The following is a 27675-nucleotide window of genomic DNA, read 5'->3' as shown; positions in this document are numbered from 1 at the left end:
ATAAATAATACAGAGATTCGGCTGACTGAGCTCAGAATGTCACCGTCCTCTGTTGTTAATCTTTCCATTTGAAATACTAATGGGTAAGCCTTTCCCGACCCCTTGGGGTCAAAGGCCGCACTAGCTTTCTCTCCACAGGTGACAAGGAGGTGGTGAATGCAGAATATGTGGATTCCATCATTAAAATATTAAATGGCATAAATGATGATATCTCTCTCCCTCTGCCTGCAGAAAGCCCTACTCATTTGTTCCGAATCAGCAAGTTCTGGTGAAGTGTCTGAGACCAACAAAGTTAGGAGAACCAAAGTATTTGGGCCCAACTACTGTACTGGCGGTGACAAGAACAGGGGTGCTGACTGACCTTCAACCGCAGTGGATCCACGCAAGCCGTGTGAAGCTTGCTCCAGAGGAGGGCCTTACTGATTCAGGGTGAACGGTGAAAGCACTGGAGGAGCTGAACACGCAGCACCAGTGCCCAACCGGAATCTTTGAATTAGGAGGACCTGAGGAGGGACCCAGAATAGTCAACATGAAAGTATTCCTACTGACGCTCTGCATATGTCAGGCGGTTATGCTTGCCTTTACCCGTTCAGTGTTAACACAACAGCAGGGAGTCACAAGTGTAATTCCAATTCCCAGGAACAATGTATGGTGGTTATGGATGAACTACACCGCTGGTGGTAAACAATCTATAGTGTGCTCTAGATCGCCAGCATCAATTTCTTATGTCATCCCTGTACCAATGAATACATCAACATGTTTAACTCATCAGGAGGAGCTGGTTAATAAAAGGCCTCCATGTTTGAACTATATGTAGCAAGTGGCTCAATTTTAGCGACTACACCACCCCAGGTTAACGGGGACAACAACCCAAATAAAGCACACAAATACGTTCCACCTACAAAAGGCAAGAGGCATGGGCTTCCGTACAAAAAAGGGTTTTATTAACGCTAAAAGTTGATCAATAATGATTTAAAACCAGTAATTCACATGGGTCATGATTGAATTGAACAGAGTCAAGAAAATAATAAACAAAGAAATAAACAAGATTCACAATAAATCTCCACAAGATTTACAATAAACCCTCACAAGATTCATAATACACCTTCACGAGATTCACAATACACCCTCACGAGATTCATAATACACCCTCACGAGATTCATAATACACCCTCACAGGGGCTGAGGCTTCCGGACAGGAGCAGGCTAGTGTGCCGGCAGCAGGTCCACCATAAGAAGCACACCAACCCAACTTACACCCACCAAATTCACTGCAAATAGCCAAAGGTAATGACACGGCAATAATGAAACTGCACTAACACTCTTAGTGAAACAAAACCTGCAGTGAGACAGACAACCAGCCCGCTCCAGGAAGTCCTCAGCTCCTAAAGGAGAGAAAAAGAATATAAATAATTAATAAACTAAATTATTTAAGTAAACCAAAAAAAACAAAACAAAATATTCAAAGTCAATTTATTGACTTTAACGTAATGAAAACCAAAAAAAAAAAACAATTTACAATGCACCCCAAAATAAACAAAATATAAATACTATTAACAGAGTAAAGACAGACAATAAACAATTACAATGACCGCTGCAGGAACACCACACAGAATGAACTGCAGTACGCCCAGAGGTTATTGCAGGCAGACCGGCCAATCAGAATCAAATAATAAATGCACGATAAACAGGACAGGTTAATTTAACAACAAAAAAATATATAAACAAAACGCATTCAAGGTCGGTTTAATGATTTAACAGTCCAACGTGACCGTCACAAAAAAAAACAACAATATTTACCTTGACCCAAAACAACCCAAAGTAAAAAACACTAAACACTCATGTTCACATCCAAACAAACAATGAACAAAAACACAATGACCGTAGCAGAAACTCACACCAAATACAGAGTTAACTGCAATAACGTTACGCCTGGAAGTGATTCCAGGCAGACACAGTCCCTAGAAAACAAATCTACCAACAACAAAAGAAAAGAATTGCCAAAAAAAAACAAATAATCCTTCAAGCCTGCATAGACATACTTGACTTAAATGTAACGATGTGGAGAAAGCAGCAGCGTGGCTTTAAAGAGCGAGTGGCGGAGAGGGAGAGCGTGCTGTTTAATGCGACTGCTCACTTAGCCCGCGTTAGCATCCACGAAGACCAGAGAGTACGATCCAGTTACACTTCAACATATACCATCAGAGAATCATTTAACAGCCTTGTTGACTGCAACAACTGGTATTCCGATCAGTTAAGCTGCGATGCCACACCGATGGAAGCCCTGAAGGGGCATCGTACTGGGAGTAAGCAGCAACCCACGCGCACAAACCCTTGGCAACCCAGCGGCACACTCAGTCTGTAGTTACAACGTAAGGGGCGGGCTTTCAACCATGACGCACGCCAGGAGGCCTGAATGAACGGTTTATATACCCCAAATGGGCGATTGCTCATTGGCCACCTACCAAATGGTACTGACGTCACACGACTTCACTACATATACAATCAATCTGCCAATGGCCGGGACTAACAAAACAACTCGAACTTGCACAGACCCTAATGCCATAGCCGTGCTCCAGAAGGAGTCAATGTGTCCTTTTAACTGTTTACTTTACAGGGCAAGTGGACGTGTTGACAAAACTATACTGGACAATTCCCAATGTACAAACTGGCCAGTGCCAGGTGCCAGTTCACCCAAGCTAGTTTCCTGGGTCAAGTTTAATAAGACTGAATGTTATAAATTCTCAGATACAGGTAACAGAACTTCATTACATAAAAAATGGTTTCGGATCAAATACTGTTCTCAGGTGAGGTGGATCGAGGCTGTAGAATCTTATTCACATGAAAGCATCGGTTTACCCGCACAAATACTTCACAACATGAGGGGGGTTGCAGATATGTGGTGGGTATGTTCCGGTAATGATTCAGAACTTCTTGTCGCACCCCCCCACACCATTTGATGGTTTGTGTTTTATAGTAATGTTACAGGAAGATGTTTCTGTTATGAAGGTACGGGTGAACACCCGGATACGTAGGTACCTAGAAGGTGATGCCTCAAGTGACCCTGAAGTATATTTAGACAGTGTTGGGCAGCCTAGAGGTATTCCAAACCAGTACAAAGCCCGAAACGAAATTGCTAGTGGTTTTGAATCCATCTTTTTATGGATAACCCCAAATAAAAACACTGAATGGATCAATTACCTCTATTATAATCAGCAGCGTTTCTTTAATAAAACTAAACGGGCCTTCGATTTGGTGAAAGAACAATTACATGCCGCAAGTGAAATGACTAAACAAAATCGTCTAGCTTTGGATTACCTCTTGGCTAAAGATGGAGGAGTATGTAAAATGTTTGGTGACAAATGCTGTACATACATCCCGGGTCACACTGATGATGATGGGGAATTCACGAAAGTATTAAAGGAAATGGATAGGTTGAATAAAGATTAGCAGATAACGCCAGTCATCAGGGAATATGGGGAAACTTTTTCAATATGTTTGGGTGGTTCGCACCCTGGATGTCTTCCATTATATCGATTGGTGTATCCATTATACTTATGTTATTATTTGGCCCATGTTTGCTACAATTACTAATGCAAAAGATGAATGTGATGATAAACAGGCATAATATCGCCATGCTCCATTATATGCGTGTACCTAATACTGAAGTTGGTTGAGAAGGCTACGTGATCCTTTCAGGATCAAAGTGGGCATTGTGGAATAATTAATGCTTCTCAACAACTTCTCTGGTGATGTAATGTGGAATAATGAAGGCCTCTTTTAAACTTCTTTTGTTGGGTAGCTACAGCTGCTCCCTGATCTAAAGATGTTCTAAGGAATCTGTTTCTTGCCTCAAACATGTATGTCACCCCCATATAAGGTAAAGAACTATTTCATTGGTAAGGGTCCAGTGGAATGTGGTTTTCTGGACCATATAACAGAAAGCTGAGACAATAAACGCTGAAGAAGAGATTTGATACCATTGAGTCTCTGTGTCATTTCTTTTCTTCCCTCGGCTGAGCCGTATCGAGACGGGGATTGCAGATCAACAAATAAATTAAATACATTGGATGACAAAATTATCTAACAGACAGTTTTGGATTTTGTGCTTTTTTTTACATTTCTCGCTCCCGTATTATATGAACTTTAATTAAGGATGAAATAAAGATATATCGCCAAGCTGTGATTCTATCAGACACTCGAGCTGCAGCGCTCCTCTAGTCTCGCGTGTCACCATTTTAGTTTTATATGATCTCATGTTGAAAATATTATGAAGTCATATAACAGTAGAAGTACTCCTTTTTATTTTTGTAATAGAATTGTTGTATTGTTTTTGTTAGAATAAAGGAGATACCATGTTGACATACAGGTGAAACTCGAAAAATTTGAATATCGTGCAAAAGTTCATTAATTTCAGTAATTCAACTTAAAAGGTGAAACTAATATATTATATAGACTCATTACAAGCAAAGTAAGATATTTCAAGCCTTTATTTGATATAATTTTGATGATTATGGCTTACAGCTTATGAAAACCCCAAATTCAGAATCTCAGAAAATTAGAATATTGTGAAAAGGTTCAGTATTGTAGGCTCAAAGTGTCACACTCTAATCAGCTAAACACCTGCAAAGGGTTCCTGAGCCTTTAAATGGTCTCTCAGTCTGGTTCAGTTGAATTCACAATCATGGGGAAGACTGCTGACCTGACAGTTGTGCAGAAAACCATCATTGACACCCTCCACAAGGAGGGAAAGCCTCAAAAGGTAATTGCAAAAGAAGTTGGATGTTCTCAAAGTGCTGTATCAAAGCACATTAATAGAAAGTTAAGTGGAAGGGAAAAGTGTGGAAGAAAAAGGTGCACAAGCAGCAGGGATGACCGTAGCCTGGAGAGGATTGTCAGGAAAAGGCCATTCAAATGTGTGGGGTAGCTTCACAAGGAGTGGACTGAGGCTGGAGTTACTGCACCAAGAGCCACCACACACAGACGGGTCCTGGACATGGGCTTCAAATGTCAAACGTCTTACCTGGGCTAAAGAAAAAAAGAACTGGTCTGTTGCTCAGTGGTCCAAAGTCCTCTTTTCTGATGAGAGCAAATTTTGCATCTCATTTGGAAACCAAGGTCCCAGAGTCTGGAGGAAGAATGGAGAGGCACACAATTCAAGATGCTTGAAGTCCAGTGTGAAGTTTCCACAGTCTGTGTTGGTTTGGGGAGCGATGTCATCAGCTGGTGTTGGTCCACTGTGCTTTATTAAGTCCAGAGTCAACGCAGCCGTCTACCGGGACATTTTAGAGCACTTCATGCTTCCTTCAGCATTCAAGCTTTATGGAGATGCTGACTTCATTTTCCAGCAGGAATTGGCACCTGCCCACACTGCCAAAAGTACCAAAACCTGGTTCAATGACCATGGTATTACTGTGCTTGATTGGCCAGCAAACTCGCCTGACCTGAACCCCATAGAGAATCTATGGGGCATTGCCAAGAGAAAGATGAGAGACATGAGACCAAACAATGCAGAAGAGCTGAAGGCCGCTATTGAAGCATCTTGGTCTTCCATAACACCTCAGCAGTGCCACAGGCTGATAGCATCCATGCCACGCCGCATTGAGGCAGTAATTAATGCAAAAGGGGCCCAAACCAAGTACTGAGTACATATGCATGATTATACTTTTCAGAGGGCCGACATTTCTGTATTTAAAATCCATTTTTTTTATTGATTTCATGTAATATTCTAATTTTCTGAGATTCTGAATTTGGGGTTTTCATAAGCTGTAAGCCATAATCATCAAAATTATATCAAATAAAGGCTTGAAATATCTTACTTTGCTTGTAATGAGTCTATATAATATATTAGTTTCACCTTTTAAGTTGAATTACTGAAATTAATGAACTTTTGCACGATATTCTAATTTTTCGAGTTTCACCTGTATTTGTTTATAATGTGGTATATCTGACATTTTGAAAGGATAAAAAATAACCCTGAAAATATTAACCAATTTGTTATATAAAATTAACCCTGAGTTTTTGTAAAAATCAAACCATCATCTGAGTTGAAAAACAACCCATTTGCTTAAGTTAAAATAAATAAATGAGCAGAAATCGCGAAAGATTTCTCAATGCTCAAAGAAAAAAGTTTCCATGATGAAATTGTAATATTTACTCAATCATATTTTGGCATGTATAATCATTCAACCCTAGACAGAATGTCGATAAATTCTGTCTATAGGCATTTATAGACGAAATGCAGCCTAACTCATGTCAGTGACAAACCCAAGACCAATCCATTGGCTACGAGCAAGAGGCGCTCCCTAGCAATCATTATGTGTCAGTAGCCTTGTACCTGTCTGAAGACTATGCGGTCTCCTGACCCATTATGTCACGCTAATCGTAGGTTTCAGAGGCTCAGCGCTTTTAGTGTTTAAAAGTCTTAAAAGGAAAAGGCAGAGGGTGCTGCAAAAGGGAATTTCTGGCTATGGTTAAGAAGAAAGGACAAAAAGTAGGTGGTTCAGAAGTAGGAAACTGAGGAATAGGGAACCTGAGTGATATGTGATGAGGGCTTCTGCTGAGGTAGTATGCCATACGGAACCGGTGACACTGAGTTACCGAGTGATCCAGTGCCAGTGCCAGTAGGGCACTGAGTACGCATCTCAGTGCCAGTTTGCCAACGGGCTGGCACGTATGGTTGTGTTGTGGTATTCTGACATATAGAACCCTAGTTAAAAGTAATTTGTGAAGGAAGGATGTCTGGATGGGAAGGCAAGGATGAGAGGCATTGGAGGGTATCCATTGTCCAGTGGTGGGGGGTTGCAGGGAGACATCCCTTACCACAGCCCCACCACCAGGAGATGTTCTGGGATGAATAGGGCAAAACATTGAAGATAGGTGGCTCCCAGCTGATGACCCTGCAGCTGGGCTGAAGGCACTTGTGGAGGTGCAGCAGGCAATAATACCCAGCAAGTTATTACAGCTACCTGTGCATCTATTTAATTCAAAATTGTGGAAAATCTAATGGATGGAGCTGAAAAATTATGTCACATTTCCTTATTGGGCATGACCCAAGGAATCAGAGGGAAAAACATTTTTTTTTCTAGGCCTCAAGGTTCAAAAGATATAGGCCAAAACATGTGTGAAATGTTGGTGACGCTAGAGAGTATGAGTTACAGACACAAAATTTGGGTCAGTTATAACACAGGATGCCCTCTATCAGTGTGCCAAATTTCATAACTTTCCTAAGTATGCATCTATGGCTGCTGCAGACTCAATAGCGGAAGAACTTGAAGAAGAACATTTTAATTAAATGAATAGTGAAAATTTTAAATGATGGACAGGAAGTATGGCCCACCATGGCAAATTGGGTATCAGTGTTTTTGGCATGACTCAAGGAATCTAAAGAGCCCAGCTGTATAATTTTAGGCCTAACTATTTAGAAGTTATAAACAAAAAGAGCATTTTTTGATATATCCTGACCACTAGGTGGCACAGTGGGGAAACGCTGCAGGTAGCCTTTTGATGATACATAGTAAGTTTCATGTTAATAGGACCAAGTGTTGCGTAGTTACAGTATACGTATTTTTTGTTTATCAAAAAGCTTTTTAGAATTTTTTGTTCCCAATGTCCCTAGATGATACATGACGAATTTTGTGCAAATCTGACAAACAGCCTTGGACGAGTTCGAAAAAGTAGGTTTTTCTCTAAATTGGAGAAATTTGAAATTCAAGTGACCATATGATTTGGATAGAGAAGCATATTTTTTATTGTAGCCTACACAGTTCTTGAGTAATTAGCAAAAACACAAATTAGCTAATTATAGCACCACCGGGGGGCCTGTGTAGCTCAGCGAGTAAAGACGCTGACTACCACCCCTGGTGTCGTGAGTTCGAATCCAGGGCAATCTGAGTGACTCCAGCCAGTCTCCTAAACAACCAAATTGGCCTGGTTGCTATGGAGGTTAGAGTTACATGGGGTAACCTCCTCAAGGTCGCTATAATGTGGTTTGGTCTCAGTGGGGAGCGTGGTGTGTTGTGCGTGGATGCCGCAGAGAATGGCGTGAAGCCTCCACAAGCATTATGTCTCCACGGTAACGTGCTCAATAAGCCATGTGATAAGATGCATGGATTGATGGTCTCAGACGTGGAGGCAACTGAGATTCATCCTTCGCCACCCAGATTGAGGTACTACAGCACCACGAGGACTTAGAACGCATTCGGAATTGGGTATACAAAATTGGGTATAAAAAGGGGAAAAAATTAGCAAAGAAAAATAAATAAATACAATTATAGTGCCACCATGTGGCCAATTGCCACACATTTTTAAATGCCACTTTGTGTAGATACTCTGCTTGTGTATTGTAATTTCCATAACCCTTGGCCATTCACAATACAAATTTGACAGAAAAGATCCTGTGGATGCTGTGGACAGCTATTTTGGTGTGGCATTTCAATTAAACACAAATGAAAAATATGGATTTTCTTAAGTTATAGCAACCTCTAGCATAAAACATTTATGAAACTCAGCATGTTATCTCAGAGTGTTCTCTTGTCCATGTGCACAAAATTGTGTTAAGTTTGAAATGTGCACTCACAAGATACTGGCAAATAAGTCATTTTAGCCAAAAAAAAAAAAGCACCAAAACGTATTTGATTATATCTTCAGAATTATTTGACATATCAAAATTATTTTAACATCTTTTTGTCAGAAGGGTCTGTAGATGATGTATACCAAGTTCACTGAGAATTGGACAAATGGTCTAGCATGACTTAAGAAAAGTATGTTTTTCAAATAAGTTGTTGAAAACATTTGTCGCGGAAACGAAAATTCATGTGACCATATGATTTGGGGGCACAGGTGGATTCAGAAGTTTTCAGAAATTTTATTCCAGCCTTTATGGTTCTGGAGATATTAGCAAAAACATGAATTAGCTAATTATAGCACCATGTGTCTGATTGTCATGAAATTTGAAATATCACTTCATGTAGACACCTTGCTTGTGTATTAAGTTTCATAACCATTGGCCATTCCCAGTTTGAGTTATAAGGTGCTGAATTTTTATTGGCTGGCGGTGGCCGTATTTGTTGATTTGTGGAGAATATGTTAGCACGAACAAAAAAAAAAGAAGAATATTTAATTTGAACTTCGTCACTTAAACAGCTGCAAAGTTAAGACAGTTTTATTTTTGTAGCAGCTCCTAGTTGCAGAACTATACAGAACTTTGCACACATCTTCAAAATGTCCTGCTGACTATGTATACTAAGTTTAGTTGAGTAGATATTGATCAATTACTCAAATAGTGTTAAAACGAATTAATTGTATCATTAAATCTTCACAACAATTTTACTTATTGAAATTCTTTGGACAAATTTTTGTCAGGAGGGTCCTTAGATGCTGTATACCACATTTTGTGCCGATCGGATAAATGGCCTAAGAGTTCGAAAAAGTATGTTTTTTTTGTTTTGTTTTTTTAATCAAAATGGCAGAAAATTTTTATAGACAGAAATTAAATTGGTGATTGGTGATAGCTTTACTCATGGAATCAGAGGAAAATGGAATTTTGATTCTAGCCCTCACAGTTGCAGAGATACGATCCAAAATATAAATGTGCTTATTATAGTGAGTACTTTATGAATTTTCTTACTGATAAAATTGAAATTAGCAGAAAGAAAATTGGAATTATGCAACCATCTGCCACAGCACCTAAGAAGACAGTGTCTCAAATTTTTAACTAACAGCAACTTTAGTCTTTTGCTGTCATAGGTCAAGAAGAGCTAAGAAAACACATCAAAAGCAACAACATGTATGCTAGATCCAATACCTACTAAGCTCCTGAAAGAAGTGTTTCCTGTGATCTCAGAACGTCTTCTTATAATGACACCACAGCTTGATCCTGGATAGTTGATTAATTAAAGAGCGATCTCAAATTTCCCATTTACGTTGAAAATACCAGAAATGATTGTGTCCTCCCAACTATGGATGGTATATATCACCGTACACCAATTACCTGACTGAGATCAAGGCTCAGACCCCAGCTTAGCTTCATCCGGACTGCTAGACATCATGACAGCAGTTGCCTCATCTTACCATTTCTACAGTTATAGTGAGCATCACATCAAAACAACATAGCTGTACCACAAGTGCTCAAGGGTGTAGATAATACAGAACTTAATATTTCTCTCTAGTGCCGAATGCACTTCATTGCCACTTTGCATACTTTGCCTTTCTTCCCCTCTATAGACATGAGGCGCCTCATAAAGCCTGAGAGTTGCTGATGAGGTTATTTTAACAACCGTAGCTGACACAGTAAGCAGAAATATAGGTCAGATCTGGCATCTTTCACTTAAACACAAAAATTTGAAATTAGTTAGCCTAGTAAATTTCATTTAAAATTATTCAACATTTAAATTATTTAATAGTCTGACTATTTACACTGAAATTAAGCAAACAGTATTTTCATGCTTAACTGTTATGTCAATTCTTTGTTTTTTGTTAGTAGATTCTCACTTTACGGAAAATATAAAAATGGTCTATTCAGAATTTTACATTTTCAAAATTTTCTTTCAGGGGACACCCCTGAAACCATACAGTATTTGTATCCATCAAAAGGTCTCCCATGTCCCATAATAGGTATATTCTGAATGTAAAAATATTCAAACACAAACACTGGACTGCTGTAATTCAGCTTCAAAATTAACTGATGATCTTACAATACTTATTTGCTAGTATCCTCAACTGATTAAATCTTTTAATCTTTTAATAGACGATCCCTCAGACCACGCTACTTTGGTTGTCTCTATGTCCCCATTGTCCTTATGCCTGCCCAGTATTGAAGAGACTATTTGGAGTGCTAAGGATTTTTTTTCTTTTACAATATACTATTGCTGCCATTGTGGAAAGTTACAATGACTATTTAAAAAAAATCTATAATAATATTTCATAACCATACTGACTTCTGACACCACTATTGCTATCCGGACCTTTGCTAGGAAGGAAATGTAGACACCGGATCGCTTGAAACTTTAATTGAATACCCCTAGTATATGTGAAGAATTTCAGGCAGAATATAGGCCCCATCATAATACAGAGACTGCACTTATCAAATTACATGCTTTAATCATCTGGTCACGGCAGCTTTTCTCTTCTAGTGCTTTTAAATATTATTGCTGTCTCCGATACCACAAATCATAACATTCTCTTGGATAGGCTTGAGAACTATGTTGGTATTTGTGGACAGGCATTAGCTTGGATTAGGTCTTATTTGTCTGACCACCACCATATACATATATACAGTGTATATATATATATATATATATATATATATATATATATATATATATATATATATATATATATATATATACACACACACATTTTAAGTCAGAATTTACAAACACTTAAGTTGATGACATTAAAACTCATTTTTAACCACTCCACAGATTTAATATTAGCAAACTATAGTTTTGGCAAGACATTTAGGACATCCACTATGTGCATGACATAAGTAATTTTTCCAACAATTGTTTACAGACAGATTGTCAAGCCTTAAGACAATTAGCTTCTGATAGGAGGTGTATCTGTCGATGTATTTTAAGGCCTACCTTCAAACTCAGTGCCTCTTTGCTTGAATTCATGGGAAAATCAAAAGAAATCTGCCAAGTCCTCAGAAAATAACTGTGGACCTCCACAAGTCTGTTTCATCTTTGGAAACAATTTACAAACACCTGGTACCATGCTCATCAGTACAAACAATATGCAAGTATAAACACCATGGGACCACACAGCCATCATACTGCTCAGGAAGAAGACGCATTCTGTCTCCTAGAGATGAATGTAGTTTGGTGGGAAAAGTGCAAATCAATTCCAGAACAACAGCAAAGGACCTTTTGAAGATGCTGAGGAAACAGGTAGACAAGTATTTATATCCACAGTAAAACAAGTCCTATATCAACAGAACCTTAAAGGCTGCTCAGCAAGGAAGAAGCCACTGCTACAAAACTGCCATATAAAAGACAGACTAAAGTTTGCAAGCGCACATGCGGACAAAGATCTTTTTGGCGAAATGTCTAATGAAACAAAAATTGAACTGTTTGACCATAATGGCCATTGTTATGTTTGGAGGAAAAAGGGCGAGGTTTGCAAGCCAAAGAACACCATCCCGACCGTAAATCATGGGGTGGCAGCATCATGTTGTAGGGTGCTTTGCTGCAGAAGGGAGTGGTGCACTTCACAAAATAGATGGCATAATGAGGAAAAACATTATGTGGATATAATGAAGCAACATCTCAAGACATCAGCCAGGAAGTTAAAGCTTGGTTGCAAATGGGTCTTCCAAATGGACAATGACCCCCATGCATACTTCCAAAGTTGTTGCAAAATGGCTTAAGAACAACTAAGTCAAGGTATTGGAGTGGCCATCACAATGCCCTGACCATAATCCGATAGAAAATTTGTGGGCAGAACTGAAAAAGCATGTGTGCATGGAGGCCTACAAACCTGACAACAGTTCTGTCTGGAGGAATGGGCCAAAAGTCCAGCAACTTATTGTGAGAAGCTTGTGGAAGTCTATCCAAAACATTTGACCCAAGTTAAACAATTTAAAATTAATGATACCAAATACTAACAAAGTGTATGTAAACTTCTGACCCACTGGGAATGTGATGAAAGAAATAAAAGCTGAAATAAATAATTCTCTCTACTATTATTCTGACATTTCCAATTTTTTAAATAAAATAGTGATCTTAACTGACCAAAGACAGGAAATTTTTTTCTACAATTTAATGTCAAAATTGTGAAAAACTGAGTTTAAATGTATTTGGCTAAGGTGCATGTAAGTTCTAAAGCTTTCACATGACTGAGCCATTGAATTAACCACACCACCCTCATTCCAAAACCCTGCCCTCTAAAGATAATTTTGAGACAAAAACAAAACAAAAAGAGCAGCATTGCTCATTGCTGTGGCTGTCAAAGTCAACAGTGGCACAATAGTGCCCTCAACTGTCAAACATGAATCATAGTGTAAAAGCAAGTTTGTTATTTTTAAAGTTATGATCTGTGCTTGTTGCAGCTGTTATTAAAAAATATATATTTTTTATTTTTTATTACCCAACAGTTAAAGGTTAAAGTAGTTAATCTAAAAATGGAAATTTCTGTAATTTACTCACCCTTATGTTATTCCAAACCTAAATGCGATTACTTTTTCTTTGGACATAAAAATAGATATTTTAAGCAGCTCTATTCCATAGAATAACAGTTTGCTGTTAGCAGGAACTGTCAAGATTTTAAAAAGACAAATACTATAAAGCACTTGTAAACTTGTAGTATAAAGACAGCACAAAAGTAGTCCATATGACTTGCAGATTATATTCAAAGTTTTCTTGGGCCACAATGCAGCTTTTTGTTGAATGGTCTACTATTATGGTATTTTAATAATGTTTTTTTGACATTGTTGTTGTTGTTCTCATTTGACCTTGACAACAGTGGTCAATATGACCTATGTTTGTATGGAATACAGTAGCGTAAAGATTCTTGAAGAATTTTTTTTTTTTTTTTTTTACGATTTCACTGAAAAAAGGATGAACAACTTGAGGATAAATAATTTTGTGTACGTTTTTGTTTTATTTTAAATGTTTTGCTAGCCAGCTAACATTGTCAAGTAATTTTACAGATACATCAAATTAGGAGTTTAAGCACTTAGCCCAAAGGGCTAGAAACCTATTGATTTGCAAGGATTTTTAGGGCCCAAGCCTTGAAAAGGCAAGGCCCTATTGTTTTCGTTAGGATGACTATGATTATTATTTTTTTTACGACTATTGGGGCACTTTTGGGGCTCTTAACGTGCTCGAAAACTCTTGAAACTTTGCACACGGGTCAGAACCCGCGGCCATTAGGGCCGGGCTGAAGCTGGTACCGGGGCGTGGCAGGGGGGCTCGACGGCGCCCCCTGGAACGGGGTCCGAAAACTTGGTCCATAAATCAAACACGCTTGCATGTAATAATATGAAACTCGGTACACATATAGATCTCATCGTTTCATATATCCTTCATACTTTTACTTTTTACCTCAGCCCAACAGGAAATCGTCTATTTAGGGTTGTTTGGAAAAGGCATGCAATGGAATTTGAAATACTCCTCCTAGAGAATTCCACCAATCGCCACGAAACTCGGTCAGCATGAAGTCAAGACATTGAGGATGAAAAATTGCCGGCGGATTTTTGATATCTCGAACGGTTTGGCCGTGGCGAGGAAACGAAATGATGGCGCGAAAAGAGAAACAGGAAGTGTGTTATACCTTCTGCATACATTAATTGATCTCGATGAAACTTCAGCAGTTTGTTCGCTGTAAGAGCCCGATCGCATGGATGTGACTATTGTGAGTCAAAGTTATAGCGCCACCAACTGGCAGAAGGAAGTGTGTCACTTTCAAAATGCTTTGAAATCACCCTCTTATTTTTACCCGATTTACTTAAAACTTTTGGTGTGTAATGTAAACACACGGCAGATGTAGACATGTGAAAGGATTATTGATATCTTGGATACTGTTGCAGCGGCAATGCTTCAAACTCGAATATTCTTTTTGATGCTTTTAGACTCTTAGCATACTTGAAATTGCATGAAACTCGACAGACACATCACATTTATTAGCCAGTAGACATGTGCAAAGTTTCAGAAACGGGCGTGGTGCAGGGGCTCAGTAGCGCCACCTTTTGACAAAAGTGAGGGGGTTGGTTTTATACTTTAACCCACAGTCACAAAACTCAGTAATTATATTGTTCTCATCGAGCCGGACAACTTTCTAATTTACAGTCATTAGCTCAGACCAACAGAAAGTCAGATATTTTGGTTTGAATGTGGATTTTTGGAGAATTTTCTCTGCCTCTCCCACTGACCCTACGTCTCTCTGTGTCTGGGGGAGGGGGCTGATTTTGCTGATGAGTGAAATGCTTTTATTTTTGTTTTTCAAGGTTTTGGGGCCCTTAACGTGCTCAAAAACTCTTGAAACTTTGCACACGGGTCGGAACCCGCGGCCATCAGGGCCGGGCCGAAGATGGTACCGGGCGTGGCAGGGGGCTCGACAGCGCCCCTGGAATGGGATTCAAACACTTGTCCGTATATCAAACATGCTTGCATGTAATAATATGAAACTTCGGTACACTTGTAGATCACATCGGGCCGAACAACTTTCGTGCTCTAAGTTTTACGCCAGCCCAACAGGAAGTCGGCTATTATGGGTTGTTTGGAAACACATGCTCTGGAATTATATATATTTCTCCTAGAGAATGAATCCAATCGCCACCAAACTCGGTCGGCATGAAGTCAAGACATTGAGGATGCTACATTCGGACGGATTTTGATATCTCCAACGTTTTGGCCGTGGCGAGGAAATTAATTTATGAATAAAAAGGACAGCATAATAATGGGAGCATAAAAGCAATCCATACGACTCCATTGGTATAATTCATAATTCCCACAGTGTACTTGCTTGTTATATTAGCTACTACAAAATATATAAATACATTTACTATCTTAACTTTAATGATCTACTTAACATAATGATAAATAATCGTAAAATATGATATCGTATGCTATGTATTGTGAATACACCCATGTTAAACATAAAAATGTACTTCCATTGCATATCATAGGAACACATAAGCGTAAATTATAATTACATTAATAAACCTGTACAAAGACCTCCAGATAAATACTGGCCTTCTGGATTAACACATTTAAGTGCTGCAAAAGATATTGTCCTATGACATCCTATGACATTAAAAATTATTCTACATTTGAATTACCTCATAGATGTGACTATTGTGGTTCACGGTCATAGGCCCTGTCCCAAATGGCACACTTCATATGAATTTTCAGTCTTGTGTACTTATTTCATGTGTCCATTAACTCCATGAGACCGTAGGGTGTCTCATTTTTCATTTTAGGTATCGGAAGGGTGCTCACGCATACTTTGTGGTTGATATGTGCCCTCGATGCGCACTTTTGCAGAGCCCACACTGATGCAAGGTCTACAGCACACATCTTCTCGACAGTCAAAGCGAGGTTACGTTATTGCCCATCGTGCACAGCAACCATAAAGGCACGGGTGTGGCGGTGCCACCGGCTTGGGCCCGCCATCGCTGCTTGCAGCTATATTTATTATTATAATTATTATTAGGGGTTCAAGCCTGAAGGGCTTTTTATATTTAGGGGTTCAAGCCGAAGGGCTAGAAACCTATTGTATTTGCTAGGATTTTATTATTATTATTAGGGATTCAAGCCTGAAGGGCTAGAAACCTATTGTTTTTGCTAGGATTTTTATTGTTAGTGGTTCAAGCACTTAGTGATAAAACCCTATTGTAATTGTTTACAATATTGTAAGGATCATTATTATTGTTAGGGGTTCAAGCCTGAAGGGCTTTTTATATTTAGGGGTTCAAGCCCAAAGGGCTAGAAACCTATTGTTTTTGCAAGGATTTTTAGGGCCCAGGCACAAAGTGCGTAGGACCCTATTGTTTTCGTTAGGATTATTATTAGGGCCCAAGCACAAAGTGCGTAGGACCCTATTGTTTTTGTTAGGATTATTATTATTATTATTATTATTATTATTATTATTATTATTATTATTATTATTTTTTTTTTTTTACGACTTACGGGGCACTTTTGGGGCTCTTAACATGCTCAAAAACTCTTGAAACTTTGCACACGGGTCAGAACCTGCGGTCATTAGGGCCGGCCTGAAGCTGGTACCCGGGCGTGGCAGGGGGGGCTCGACAGCCGAAAACTTGGTCTATAACTCAAACACGCTTGCATGTAATAATATGAAACTCGGTACACATATAGATCTCATCATTTCATATATCCTTCATACTTTCACTTTTTACCCCAGACCAACAGGAAACCGTCTATTTAGGGTTGTTTGAAAAACGCACGCAATGGAATTTGGAATACTCCTCCCAGAGAACTCCACCAATCGCCACCAAACTCGGTCAGCATGATGTCAAGACATTGACCATGAAAAATTGCCGGCAGATTATTGATATCTCCAACGGTTTGGCCGTGGCAAGGAAACGAAATGATGGCGAGAACGAGAAACAGTCAGAGTGTTATAACTTCTACATACATTAATTGATCTCGATGAAACTTCAGCGGTGTGTTCAGCTGTAAGAGGCCGATCGCATGGATGTGACTATTGTGAGTCAAAGTTATAGCGCCACCAACTGGCAGAAGGAAGTGTGTCACTTTCAAAATGCTTTAAAATCACCCACTTATTGTTACACGATTTACTTCAAACTTTAGGTGTATAATGTAAACACACGGCAGATGTAGACGTGTGAAAGAATTATTGATATCTTAAATACTGCTGTCGCGGCAGCTCTTCAAACTTGAATTTTCTTTTTGATGCCTGGTGCAGGGGCTCAGTAGCGCCACCTTCAGACAAAAGTGGGGTATTGGTTTCATACTTTGACCTACAGTCAGATATTTTGGTTTGAATGTGGAACACATTGCACAAGAACTTTGAAGCTCAAAAAGCACATAAATGAAGCTTAAACAGCAAGGAAGTGTGTTATAACTTCTGCATACATTACTTGATCTCGATGAAACTTAAGCAGTTTCTTCACTTGAAGAGGCCGGTCGCGTGGATGTGACTATTGTGAGTCAAAGTTATAGCGCCACCAACTGGCAGAAGGAAGTGTGTCACTTTCAAAATGCTTTGAATTCACCCCTTATGTCTCAATTGAACAAACAGTTGATAAAGAAATCGGTATCAATATATTGAATTATGAATTATTTCACTGATCAACTGTGATGTCCGGTTAAGATGAAAATAAACTATTACTCTGTCTAAGCGATTATCTTTCTGAAACACGTCACAAAAACTTACAGAAACGGATAACACAAACATGACGTTGGAAATATACACTTATCAGTATAGTTATATTAAACTTGTCTATTTCAGTTATAAAGCTGTCTCATATGTAATTTCTCCTTTAATTCTATAATATAACCACTAGATGGAGGTCTAAGCACATTTTCTGTATTCTCGTTGTTTTAACGTAAGAAGAACACTTGTACGTGTTGACTGTTGAGAACGGTGTTTGGAGATTTTAAAAGACGCGGACCAGACGGAAAAACAAGACATACTGCATCATTGCGTTCAATATTTTAACGAGGGCCACTCGTGACGCTGTACACGGTGTAAGCATCAGCTTGAGGACTCTTCAAAATGTATATAGGTCTCAGTTCTGGATGGAGTTATTTGCAGACCTTAGAGATGCTGGATACTTCAACGGGAGTCGTGAGCGTCATTGCTTTGGTGATACAATAAAAAATACTCTACAAAAAAAAAAAAAAAAAAAAAAAACAGGGTTTCCACGGGGTCTTAAAAAGTCTAAAATTTCAAAATCACAATTTAAGGCCTTAAAAAGTCTTAAATTTGCTGAAGTATTGTGTTCTAGGTCTTAAATAATTTTTAACAGGTCTTAATTTTCCTACGTCCATGTAAAACTCATTTAAATGCTCCCGCAGCGCTTTGGAATGTTTTTTTTTTTATTCCGTGGTGTTGTAGTTTCTTTTTTCGCTAGTCCAAATATAATTCGCTGTATTATGACTACAAAATAGACCAACATGCAACAGCCAATCAGCTTTGAGCTTTCGTGTTATTGGCGCGAGTCTCTCGGATACCACAGAAAGACGTTAAACAGATTTTATTCAGCTATGAGGAAGTGCAAGTTTAGCGATACTTGGCTTGAAAAATCTGAATTTCGTGCTTGGTTAAAGCCAGTTGCAAATAACGCATTTGAAGCCTACTGCTTATGCAAGAAAGCTATTAAATTGGGAATGTTGGGTGTACGGGCGCTGGAGTCTCATTCAAAAAGTGAAAAACATCTAACTGCTGTGAAGGGTCTCCAGCAAACGACAGCCATCAGCCACTACGCGCTTTGGAATAGCGGATGATGACTAATTTCCAAAATCACGGGACCGTTCGTGCTGATGTTCGACGAAAGTCTTAATCGCACCACCAAAACGAAACAGCTGGACCTGCACGTACGTTTTTGGGAGGGCGGGCAGGTGCAGTCAAGATACCTGGGATCCCAGTTCATGGGTCATGCAACTGCCGAGGACTTAATGAAACATGTGTTAGTAAGTAAATGTTTTATTTTAGCAAATAATTAAATTTGAGCTAAAATTATTTTAGCTGTTACGACTTTGTTTATAGATTATTATTTTTTTCATTAGCAAAAGGGTGATTAGATTGGTATTTTCTGTTGAGAACTCTGTTGCACCCTGTTGACTTAAATGGGGCGCGTTCTCTTGAATTGCTTAGTTACCAATGATCGCGAGCGTTAACTCGACAATCGACTACTGTGGACTTCGACCGAAAACAGGAAGGCCCTGTCCCAATATGCACACTATGCCCTAAGGCCTTCCTCGAAGTGGACACTTGTTGAAAGTGCACTTAGCGGAGTAAGTCGCTAAGGGCCCAGCTGTGAAAAGCAGAATTGGGACAGTTTTGCACACGTCACTATCTACGTCACTTCTGTTGTGATCAGGAGAGCAAACATAACGTGCAGGGTAGTCCGATAGACTTCTATATATCTCTGAACCGGAGCCTGTAGCGTTGAAATCTGACGTCTTGGGTAAGCTCACCGCAATGGTCTGCTGCGAATGGGTCGAGACTGCAATAAATAAAAATAAAAAGGAATAGGCTACAATAAATGATCTATGGCAGGGCTAGTATAATGGTGGCCCCCAGATCATCTTTATCTGGCCCTCCAACAGTTTTTTATGTTTAAAACCCTCACAATCTGATATCAAAGTGCCCTCTCAGCAAAGGTTTAGCGCGTGCATAGGCAACCGCATTCATCGGTGAGTTTAACAACGCTCATTGTGGTGTACAACCCCATTCATCGGTGAGTTTAACAACGCTCAACTGCAGGTAAAGCGGCATTCAGAGGTGAGTTTAACCAAAACAACGCTAAACTGCATGTGGCTAATGTTTACACTCAGGGTACATTACGGCATGTTTTCCATAACGTTACGACGTTCTCAATATAATTCATAATCCCACGTTTATAATGAACAACGCGTTATGGTTATTGTGTTATTAAAAACTGTGTACGCAGGTGTTACAGTTAACATGGTAACACTAAGTTACACCTGGTTTACTTGTATGTTACTGATTAAGAAGTAATGTCAAAAAAACAGTTATAACTGCATGAAGATGAATGGTAACACAATACTGGCAAAATACTGTTTACATCTTGCAAATGCATATGATTCAAGACTAGAATTCCCCAGAATGGAGGGAGGGGCGGGTGACCAAACCTCATTATCATTTAAAGTCATATGCACTGAAACGGCGTGCTGAAAACGGAGCTGTTTTTGAGCAGTTAAAATTAGTGTTTTCTTAAAATACTAATGAGAATTTTTAATAAAAGTATATTACAAAGTTTTCATTTAGACCCTAAAGATTCATATTAACTTGTACAAAAATGGCATTATATGACCCCTTTAAGGTTACAAATACACACACACACACACACTCCATCATTGCAATCTTGACATTGCAGCCTGTTCATTATAGCCACAATAAAATATAATAATAAAATAGTAAACCTACCATATAAAAATTACTTTGTTTAAATAGTCAGTAGTACAATTCAGTATCATTCACAGTAAGCACCGCTCCACTGTGATGTTTCCAAGCATATTTTTTAGCATGCAAAGAGGATGATTTTCTACGTCGGTATTGGAGCGTGAGTAAAGTACAAAGCCTATAATAACTGGCAGAAGGCAGTAAGAGAAACAGGAAGTCTGTTATAACTTCTGCATACATTAATTGATCTCGACTGAAACTTCAGCAGTGTGTTCGCTGTAAGAGGCCGATCGCATGGATGTTGCTATTGTGAGTCAGTTATAGCGCCACCAACTGGCAGAAGGAAGTGTGTCACTTTCAAAATGCTTTTAAATCACCCCTTATGTCTCAAGTGAACAAACAGACCAACAGAAAGTCAGATATTTTGGTTTGAATGTGGATTTCTTGGAATTTGCACACATCTTCTCGACGGTCGAGCGAGCTTACGTTATTGCCCGTCGTGCGCGGCGACCCTAAAGGCCCAGGGGTGGCGGTGCCACCGGCTTGGGCCCGTCATCGCTGCTCGCAGCTTTAATTATTATTATTATTATTTTTTTTTTACGACTATTGGGGCACTTTTGGGGCTCTTAACGTGCTCAAAAACTCTTGAAACTTTGCACACGGGTCAGAACCCGCGGCTGTCAGGGCCGGGCTGAAGCTGGTACCCGGGCGTGGCAGGGGGGCTCGACAGCGCCCCCTGGAACAGGGTCCGAAAACTTGGTCTATAACTCAAACACGCTTGCATGTAATAATATGAAACTCGATGCATGTATAGATCTCATCGTTTCATATATCCTTCATACTTTTACTTTTTACCCCAGGCCAACAGGAAACCGTCTATTTAGGGTTGTTTGAAAAATGCACGCAATGGAATTTGGAATACTCCTCCCAGAGAATTCCACCAATCGCCACCAAACTCGGTCAGCATGATGTCAAGACATTGAGCATGAAAAATTGCCGGCAGATTTTTGATATCTCGAACGGTTTGGCCGTGGCGAGGAAACGAAATGATGGCGCGAAAAGAGAAACAGGAAGTGTGTTATAACTTCTGCATACATTAATTGATCTCCATGAAACCGCAGCAGCGTGATCGCTGGAAGAAGCCGATCGCATGAATGTGACTATTGTCAGTCAAAGTTATAGCGCCACCAACTGGCAGAAGGAAGTGTGTCACTTTCAAAATGCTTTGAAATCACCCACTTATTTTTACCGATTTACTTAAAACTTTAGGTGTATAATGTAAACTCACGGCAGATGTAGACATGTGAAAGGATTATTGATATCTTCGATACTGTCGCCGCGGCAACGCTTCAAAGTTGAATATTCTTTTTTGACGCTTTTGAGACTCTTAGCATACTTGAAATTGCATGAAACTCGACAGACACATCACATTTATTAGCCAGTACACATGTGCAAAGTTTCAGAAACGGGCGTGGTGCAGGGGCTCAGTAGCGCCACCTTTTGACAAAAGTGGGGGTTGCTTTACACTTTGACCCACAGTCACAAAACTCAAGATTTTTATTGTTCTCATCGAGCCGGACAACTTTCTAATTTACAGTCATTAGCTCAGACCAACAGAAAGTCAGATATTTTGGTTTGAATGTGGATGTTTTGGAGAATTTTCTCTGCCTCTCTCACTGACCCTACGTCTCTCTGTGTCTGGGGGGAGGGGGGTGATTTGGCTGTTGAATGAGAATGCTTTTATTTTTGTTTTTCAAGGTTTTGGGGCCCTTAACGTGCTCGAAAACTCTTGAAACTTTGCACACAGGTCAGAACCCGTGGCCATCAGGGCCGGGCTGAATCTGGTACCCGGGCGTGGCAGGGGGCTCGACAGCGACACCTGGAATGGGATTCAAACACTTGTCCATATATCAAACATGCTTGCATGTAATAATATGAAACTCGGAACACTTCTAGATCTCGTCGGGCCGAACAACTTTCTAATTTACAGTCATTAGCTCAGACCAACAGAAAGTCAGATATTTTGGTTTGAATGTGGAACACATTTCAAATTAACTTTGAAGCTCCAAAAGCACATCAAAAGTAACATAAAAGAAGGGAGTGTGTTATAACTTCTGCATACATTAACTGATCTCGATGAAACTTCAGCAGTGTGTTTGCGGGAAGAGGCCGGTCGCATGGATGTGACTACTGTGAGTCAAAGTTATAGCGCCACCAACTGGCAGAAGGAAGTGTGTCACTTTCAAAATGCTTTGAAATCACCCTCTTATGTCTCAAGTGAACAAACAGACCAACAGAAAATCAGATATTTTGGTTTGAATGTGGAACACATTTCAAATTAACTTTGAAGCTCCAAAAGCACATCAAAAGTAACATAAAAGAAGGGAGTGTGTTATAACTTCTGCATACATTAACTGATCTCGATGAAACTTCAGCAGTGTGTTTGCGGGAAGAGGCCGGTCGCATGGATGTGACTACTGTGAGTCAAAGTTATAGCGCCACCAACTGGCAGAAGGGAGTGTGTCACTTTCAAAATGCTTTTAAATCACCCTCTTATGTCTCAAGTGAACAAACAGACCAACAGAAAGTCAGATATTTTGGTTTGATTGTGGAACACATTGCAAATGAACTTTGAAGCTCCAAAAGCACATAAAGGCAGCATAAAAGCAAGGAAGTGTGTTATAACTTCTGCATACATTAACTGATCTCGATGAAACTTCAGCAGTGTGTCACATGGATGTGACTATTGTGAGACAAAGTTATAGCGCCACCAACTGGCAGAAGGGAGTGTGTCACTTTCAAAATGCTTTTAAATCACCCTCTTATGTCTCAAGTGAACAAACAGACCAACAGAAAATCAGATATTTTGGTTTGAATGTGGAACACATTGCAAATGAACTTTGAAGCTCCAAAAAGCACATAAAGGCAGCATAAAAGCAAGGAAGTGTGTTATAACTTCTGCATACATTAACTGATCTCGATGAAACTTCAGCAGTGCGTAAATTATAATTACATTAATAAACCTGAACAGACACCTCCGGATAAATACTGGCCTTCTGGATTAACACGTTTAAGTGCTGCAAAAGATATTGACCTATGACATCAAAAATTATTCTACATTTGAATTACCTCATAGATGTGACTATTGTGGTTCACGGTCCTAGGCACTATCCCTGTCTCAAATGGCACACTTCATATGAATTTTCAGTCTTGTGTACTTATTTCGTGTGTCCATTAACTCCATGAGACCGTAGGGTGTCTCATTTTTCATTTTAGGTATCGGAAGGGTGCTCACACATACTTTGTGGTTGATATGTGCCCTCCATGCGAACTTTTGCAGAGCCCACGCTGATGCGAGCTCTACAGCACACGTCTTCTCGACGGTCAAAGCGAGGTTACGTTATTGCCCATCGTGCACAGCGACCCTAAAGGCACGGGGTGGCGGTGCCACCGGCTTGGCCCGCCATCGCTGCTCGCAGCTATATTTATTATTATTATTATTATTATTTTCTTTACGACTTACGGGGCACTTTTGGGGCTCTTAACATGCTCAAAAACTCTTGAAACTTTGCACACGGGTCAGAACCTGCGGTCATTAGGGCCGGGCTGAAGCTGGTACCCGGGCGTGGCAGGGGGGCTCGACAGCGCCCCCTGGAACAGGGTCCGAAAACTTGGTCTATAACTCAAACACGCTTGCATGTAATAATATGAAACTGGGTACACATATAGATCTCATCGTTTCATATATCCTTCATACTTTTACTTTTTACCCCAGACCAACAGGAAACCGTCTATTTAGGGTTGTTTGAAAAACGCACGCAATGGAATTTGGAATACTCCTCCCAGAGAATTCCACCAATCGCCACCAAACTCGGTCAGCATGATGTCAAGACATTGAGCATGAAAAACTGCTGGCAGATTTTTGATATCTCTAACGGTTTGGCCGTGGCGAGGAAACGAAATGATGGCGCGAAAAGAGAAACAGGAAGTGTGTTATAACTTCTGCATACATTAATTGATCTCCATGAAACCGCAGCAGCGTGATCGCTGGAAGAAGCCGATCGCATGAATGTGACTATTGTCAGTCAAAGTTATAGCGCCACCAACTGGCAGAAGGAAGTGTGTCACTTTCAAAATGCTTTGAAATCACCCACTTATTTTTACCGATTTACTTAAAACTTTAGGTGTATAATGTAAACTCACGGCAGATGTAGACATGTGAAAGGATTATTGATATCTTCGATACTGTCGCCGCGGCAACGCTTCAAAGTTGAATATTCTTTTTTGATGCTTTTGAGACTCTTAGCATACTTGAAATTGCATGAAACTCGACAGACACATCACATTTATTAGCCAGTACACATGTGCAAAGTTTCAGAAACGGGCGTGGTGCAGGGGCTCAGTAGCGCCACCTTTTGACAAAAGTGGGGGTTGCTTTACACTTTGACCCACAGTCACAAAACTCAAGATTTTTATTGTTCTCATCGAGCCGGACAACTTTCTAATTTACAGTCATTAGCTCAGACCAACAGAAAGTCAGATATTTTGGTTTGAATGTGGATGTTTTGGAGAATTTTCTCTGCCTCTCTCACTGACCCTACGTCTCTCTGTGTCTGGGGGAGGGGGTGATTTGGCTGTTGAATGAGAATGCTTTTATTTTTGTTTTTCAAGGTTTTGGGGCCCTTAACGTGCTCGAAAACTCTTGAAACTTTGCACACAGGTCAGAACCCGTGGCCATCAGGGCCGGGCTGAATCTGGTACCCGGGCGTGGCAGGGGGCTCGACAGCGACACCTGGAATGGGATTCAAACACTTGTCCATATATCAAACATGCTTGCATGTAATAATATGAAACTCGGAACACTTCTAGATCTCGTCGGGCCGAACAACTTTCTAATTTACAGTCATTAGCTCAGACCAACAGAAAGTCAGATATTTTGGTTTGAATGTGGAACACATTTCAAATTAACTTTGAAGCTCCAAAAAGCACATCAAAAGTAACATAAAAGAAGGGAGTGTGTTATAACTTCTGCATACATTAACTGATCTCGATGAAACTTCAGCAGTGTGTTTGCGGGAAGAGGCCGGTCGCATGGATGTGACTACTGTGAGTCAAAGTTATAGCGCCACCAACTGGCAGAAGGAAGTGTGTCACTTTCAAAATGCTTTGAAATCACCCTCTTATGTCTCAAGTGAACAAACAGACCAACAGAAAATCAGATATTTTGGTTTGAATGTGGAACACATTTCAAATTAACTTTGAAGCTCCAAAAGCACATCAAAAGTAACATAAAAGAAGGGAGTGTGTTATAACTTCTGCATACATTAACTGATCTCGATGAAACTTCAGCAGTGTGTTTGCGGGAAGAGGCCGGTCGCATGGATGTGACTACTGTGAGTCAAAGTTATAGCGCCACCAACTGGCAGAAGGGAGTGTGTCACTTTCAAAATGCTTTTAAATCACCCTCTTATGTCTCAAGTGAACAAACAGACCAACAGAAAGTCAGATATTTTGGTTTGATTGTGGAACACATTGCAAATGAACTTTGAAGCTCCAAAAAGCACATAAAGGCAGCATAAAAGCAAGGAAGTGTGTTATAACTTCTGCATACATTAACTGATCTCGATGAAACTTCAGCAGTGTGTCACATGGATGTGACTATTGTGAGACAAAGTTATAGCGCCACCAACTGGCAGAAGGGAGTGTGTCACTTTCAAAATGCTTTTAAATCACCCTCTTATGTCTCAAGTGAACAAACAGACCAACAGAAAATCAGATATTTTGGTTTGAATGTGGAACACATTGCAAATGAACTTTGAAGCTCCAAAAAGCACATAAAGGCAGCATAAAAGCAAGGAAGTGTGTTATAACTTCTGCATACATTAACTGATCTCGATGAAACTTCAGCAGTGCGTAAATTATAATTACATTAATAAACCTGAACAGACACCTCCGGATAAATACTGGCCTTCTGGATTAACACGTTTAAGTGCTGCAAAAGATATTGACCTATGACATCAAAAATTATTCTACATTTGAATTACCTCATAGATGTGACTATTGTGGTTCACGGTCCTAGGCACTATCCCTGTCTCAAATGGCACACTTCATATGAATTTTCAGTCTTGTGTACTTATTTCGTGTGTCCATTAACTCCATGAGACCGTAGGGTGTCTCATTTTTCATTTTAGGTATCGGAAGGGTGCTCACACATACTTTGTGGTTGATATGTGCCCTCCATGCGAACTTTTGCAGAGCCCACGCTGATCGCGAGCTCTACAGCACACGTCTTCTCGGCGGTCAAAGCGAGGTTACGTTATTGCCCATCGTGCACAGCGACCCTAAAGGCACGGGGTGGCGGTGCCACCGGCTTGGGCCCGCCATCGCTGCTTCGCAGCTATATTTATTATTATTATTATTATTATTATTATTATTATTTTTTACGACTTACGGGGCACTTTTGGGGCTCTTAACATGCTCAAAAACTCTTGAAACTTTGCACACGGGTCAGAACCTGCGGTCATTAGGGCCGGGCTGAAGCTGGTACCGAGCGTGGCAGGGGGCTCGACAGCGCCCCTGGAACAGGGTCCGAAAACTTGGTCTATAACTCAAACACGCTTGCATGTAATAATATGAAACTGGGTACACATATAGATCTCATCGTTTCATATATCCTTCATACTTTTACTTTTTACCCCAGACCAACAGGAAACCGTCTATTTAGGGTTGTTTGAAAAACGCACGCAATGGAATTTGGAATACTCCTCCCAGAGAATTCCACCAATCGCCACCAAACTCGGTCAGCACGATGTCAAGACATTGAGCATGAAAAATTGCTGGCAGATTTTTGATATCTCTAACGGTTTGGCCGTGGCGAGGAAACGAAATGATGGCGAGAAATGAGAAACAGTCAGAGTGTTATAACTTCTGCATACATTAATTGATCTCGATGAAACTTCAGCGGTGTGTTCGCTGTAAGAGGCCGATCGCATGGATGTGACTATTGTGAGTCAAAGTTATAGCGCCACCAACTGGCAGAAGGAAGTGTGTCACTTTCAAAATACTTTAAAATCACCCACTTATTGTTACACGATTTAC

At 40.0% G+C, this 27675-nt stretch overlaps 2 protein-coding genes across 2 annotated transcripts in view; one reads left to right on the top strand and one right to left on the bottom strand.

Moving 5' to 3' along the window:
- Positions 1-284, top strand: part of LOC127626341 (putative nuclease HARBI1) — a 39231-nt gene extending 38947 nt beyond the window's left edge. Inside the window, exon 2 of the mRNA XM_052102073.1 lies at positions 232-284. Within this exon, the coding sequence (XP_051958033.1) occupies position 232 (1 nt within the window). The 3' untranslated portion in view covers positions 233-284. The remainder of the gene's footprint in view (positions 1-231) is intronic.
- The window catches only part of npffl (neuropeptide FF-amide peptide precursor like), a 110207-nt gene that overhangs the window by 28625 nt on the left and 53907 nt on the right, over positions 1-27675 (bottom strand). The gene's annotated exons all lie outside the window — the stretch shown is intronic.

The sequence above is a fragment of the Xyrauchen texanus genome, chromosome 32 (assembly GCF_025860055.1).
Source record: "Xyrauchen texanus isolate HMW12.3.18 chromosome 32, RBS_HiC_50CHRs, whole genome shotgun sequence".
NCBI lineage: Eukaryota > Metazoa > Chordata > Actinopteri > Cypriniformes > Catostomidae > Xyrauchen > Xyrauchen texanus.
Note: the sequence above shows the minus strand (reverse complement) of the source record. Positions and strands in the feature narration are given on the sequence as shown.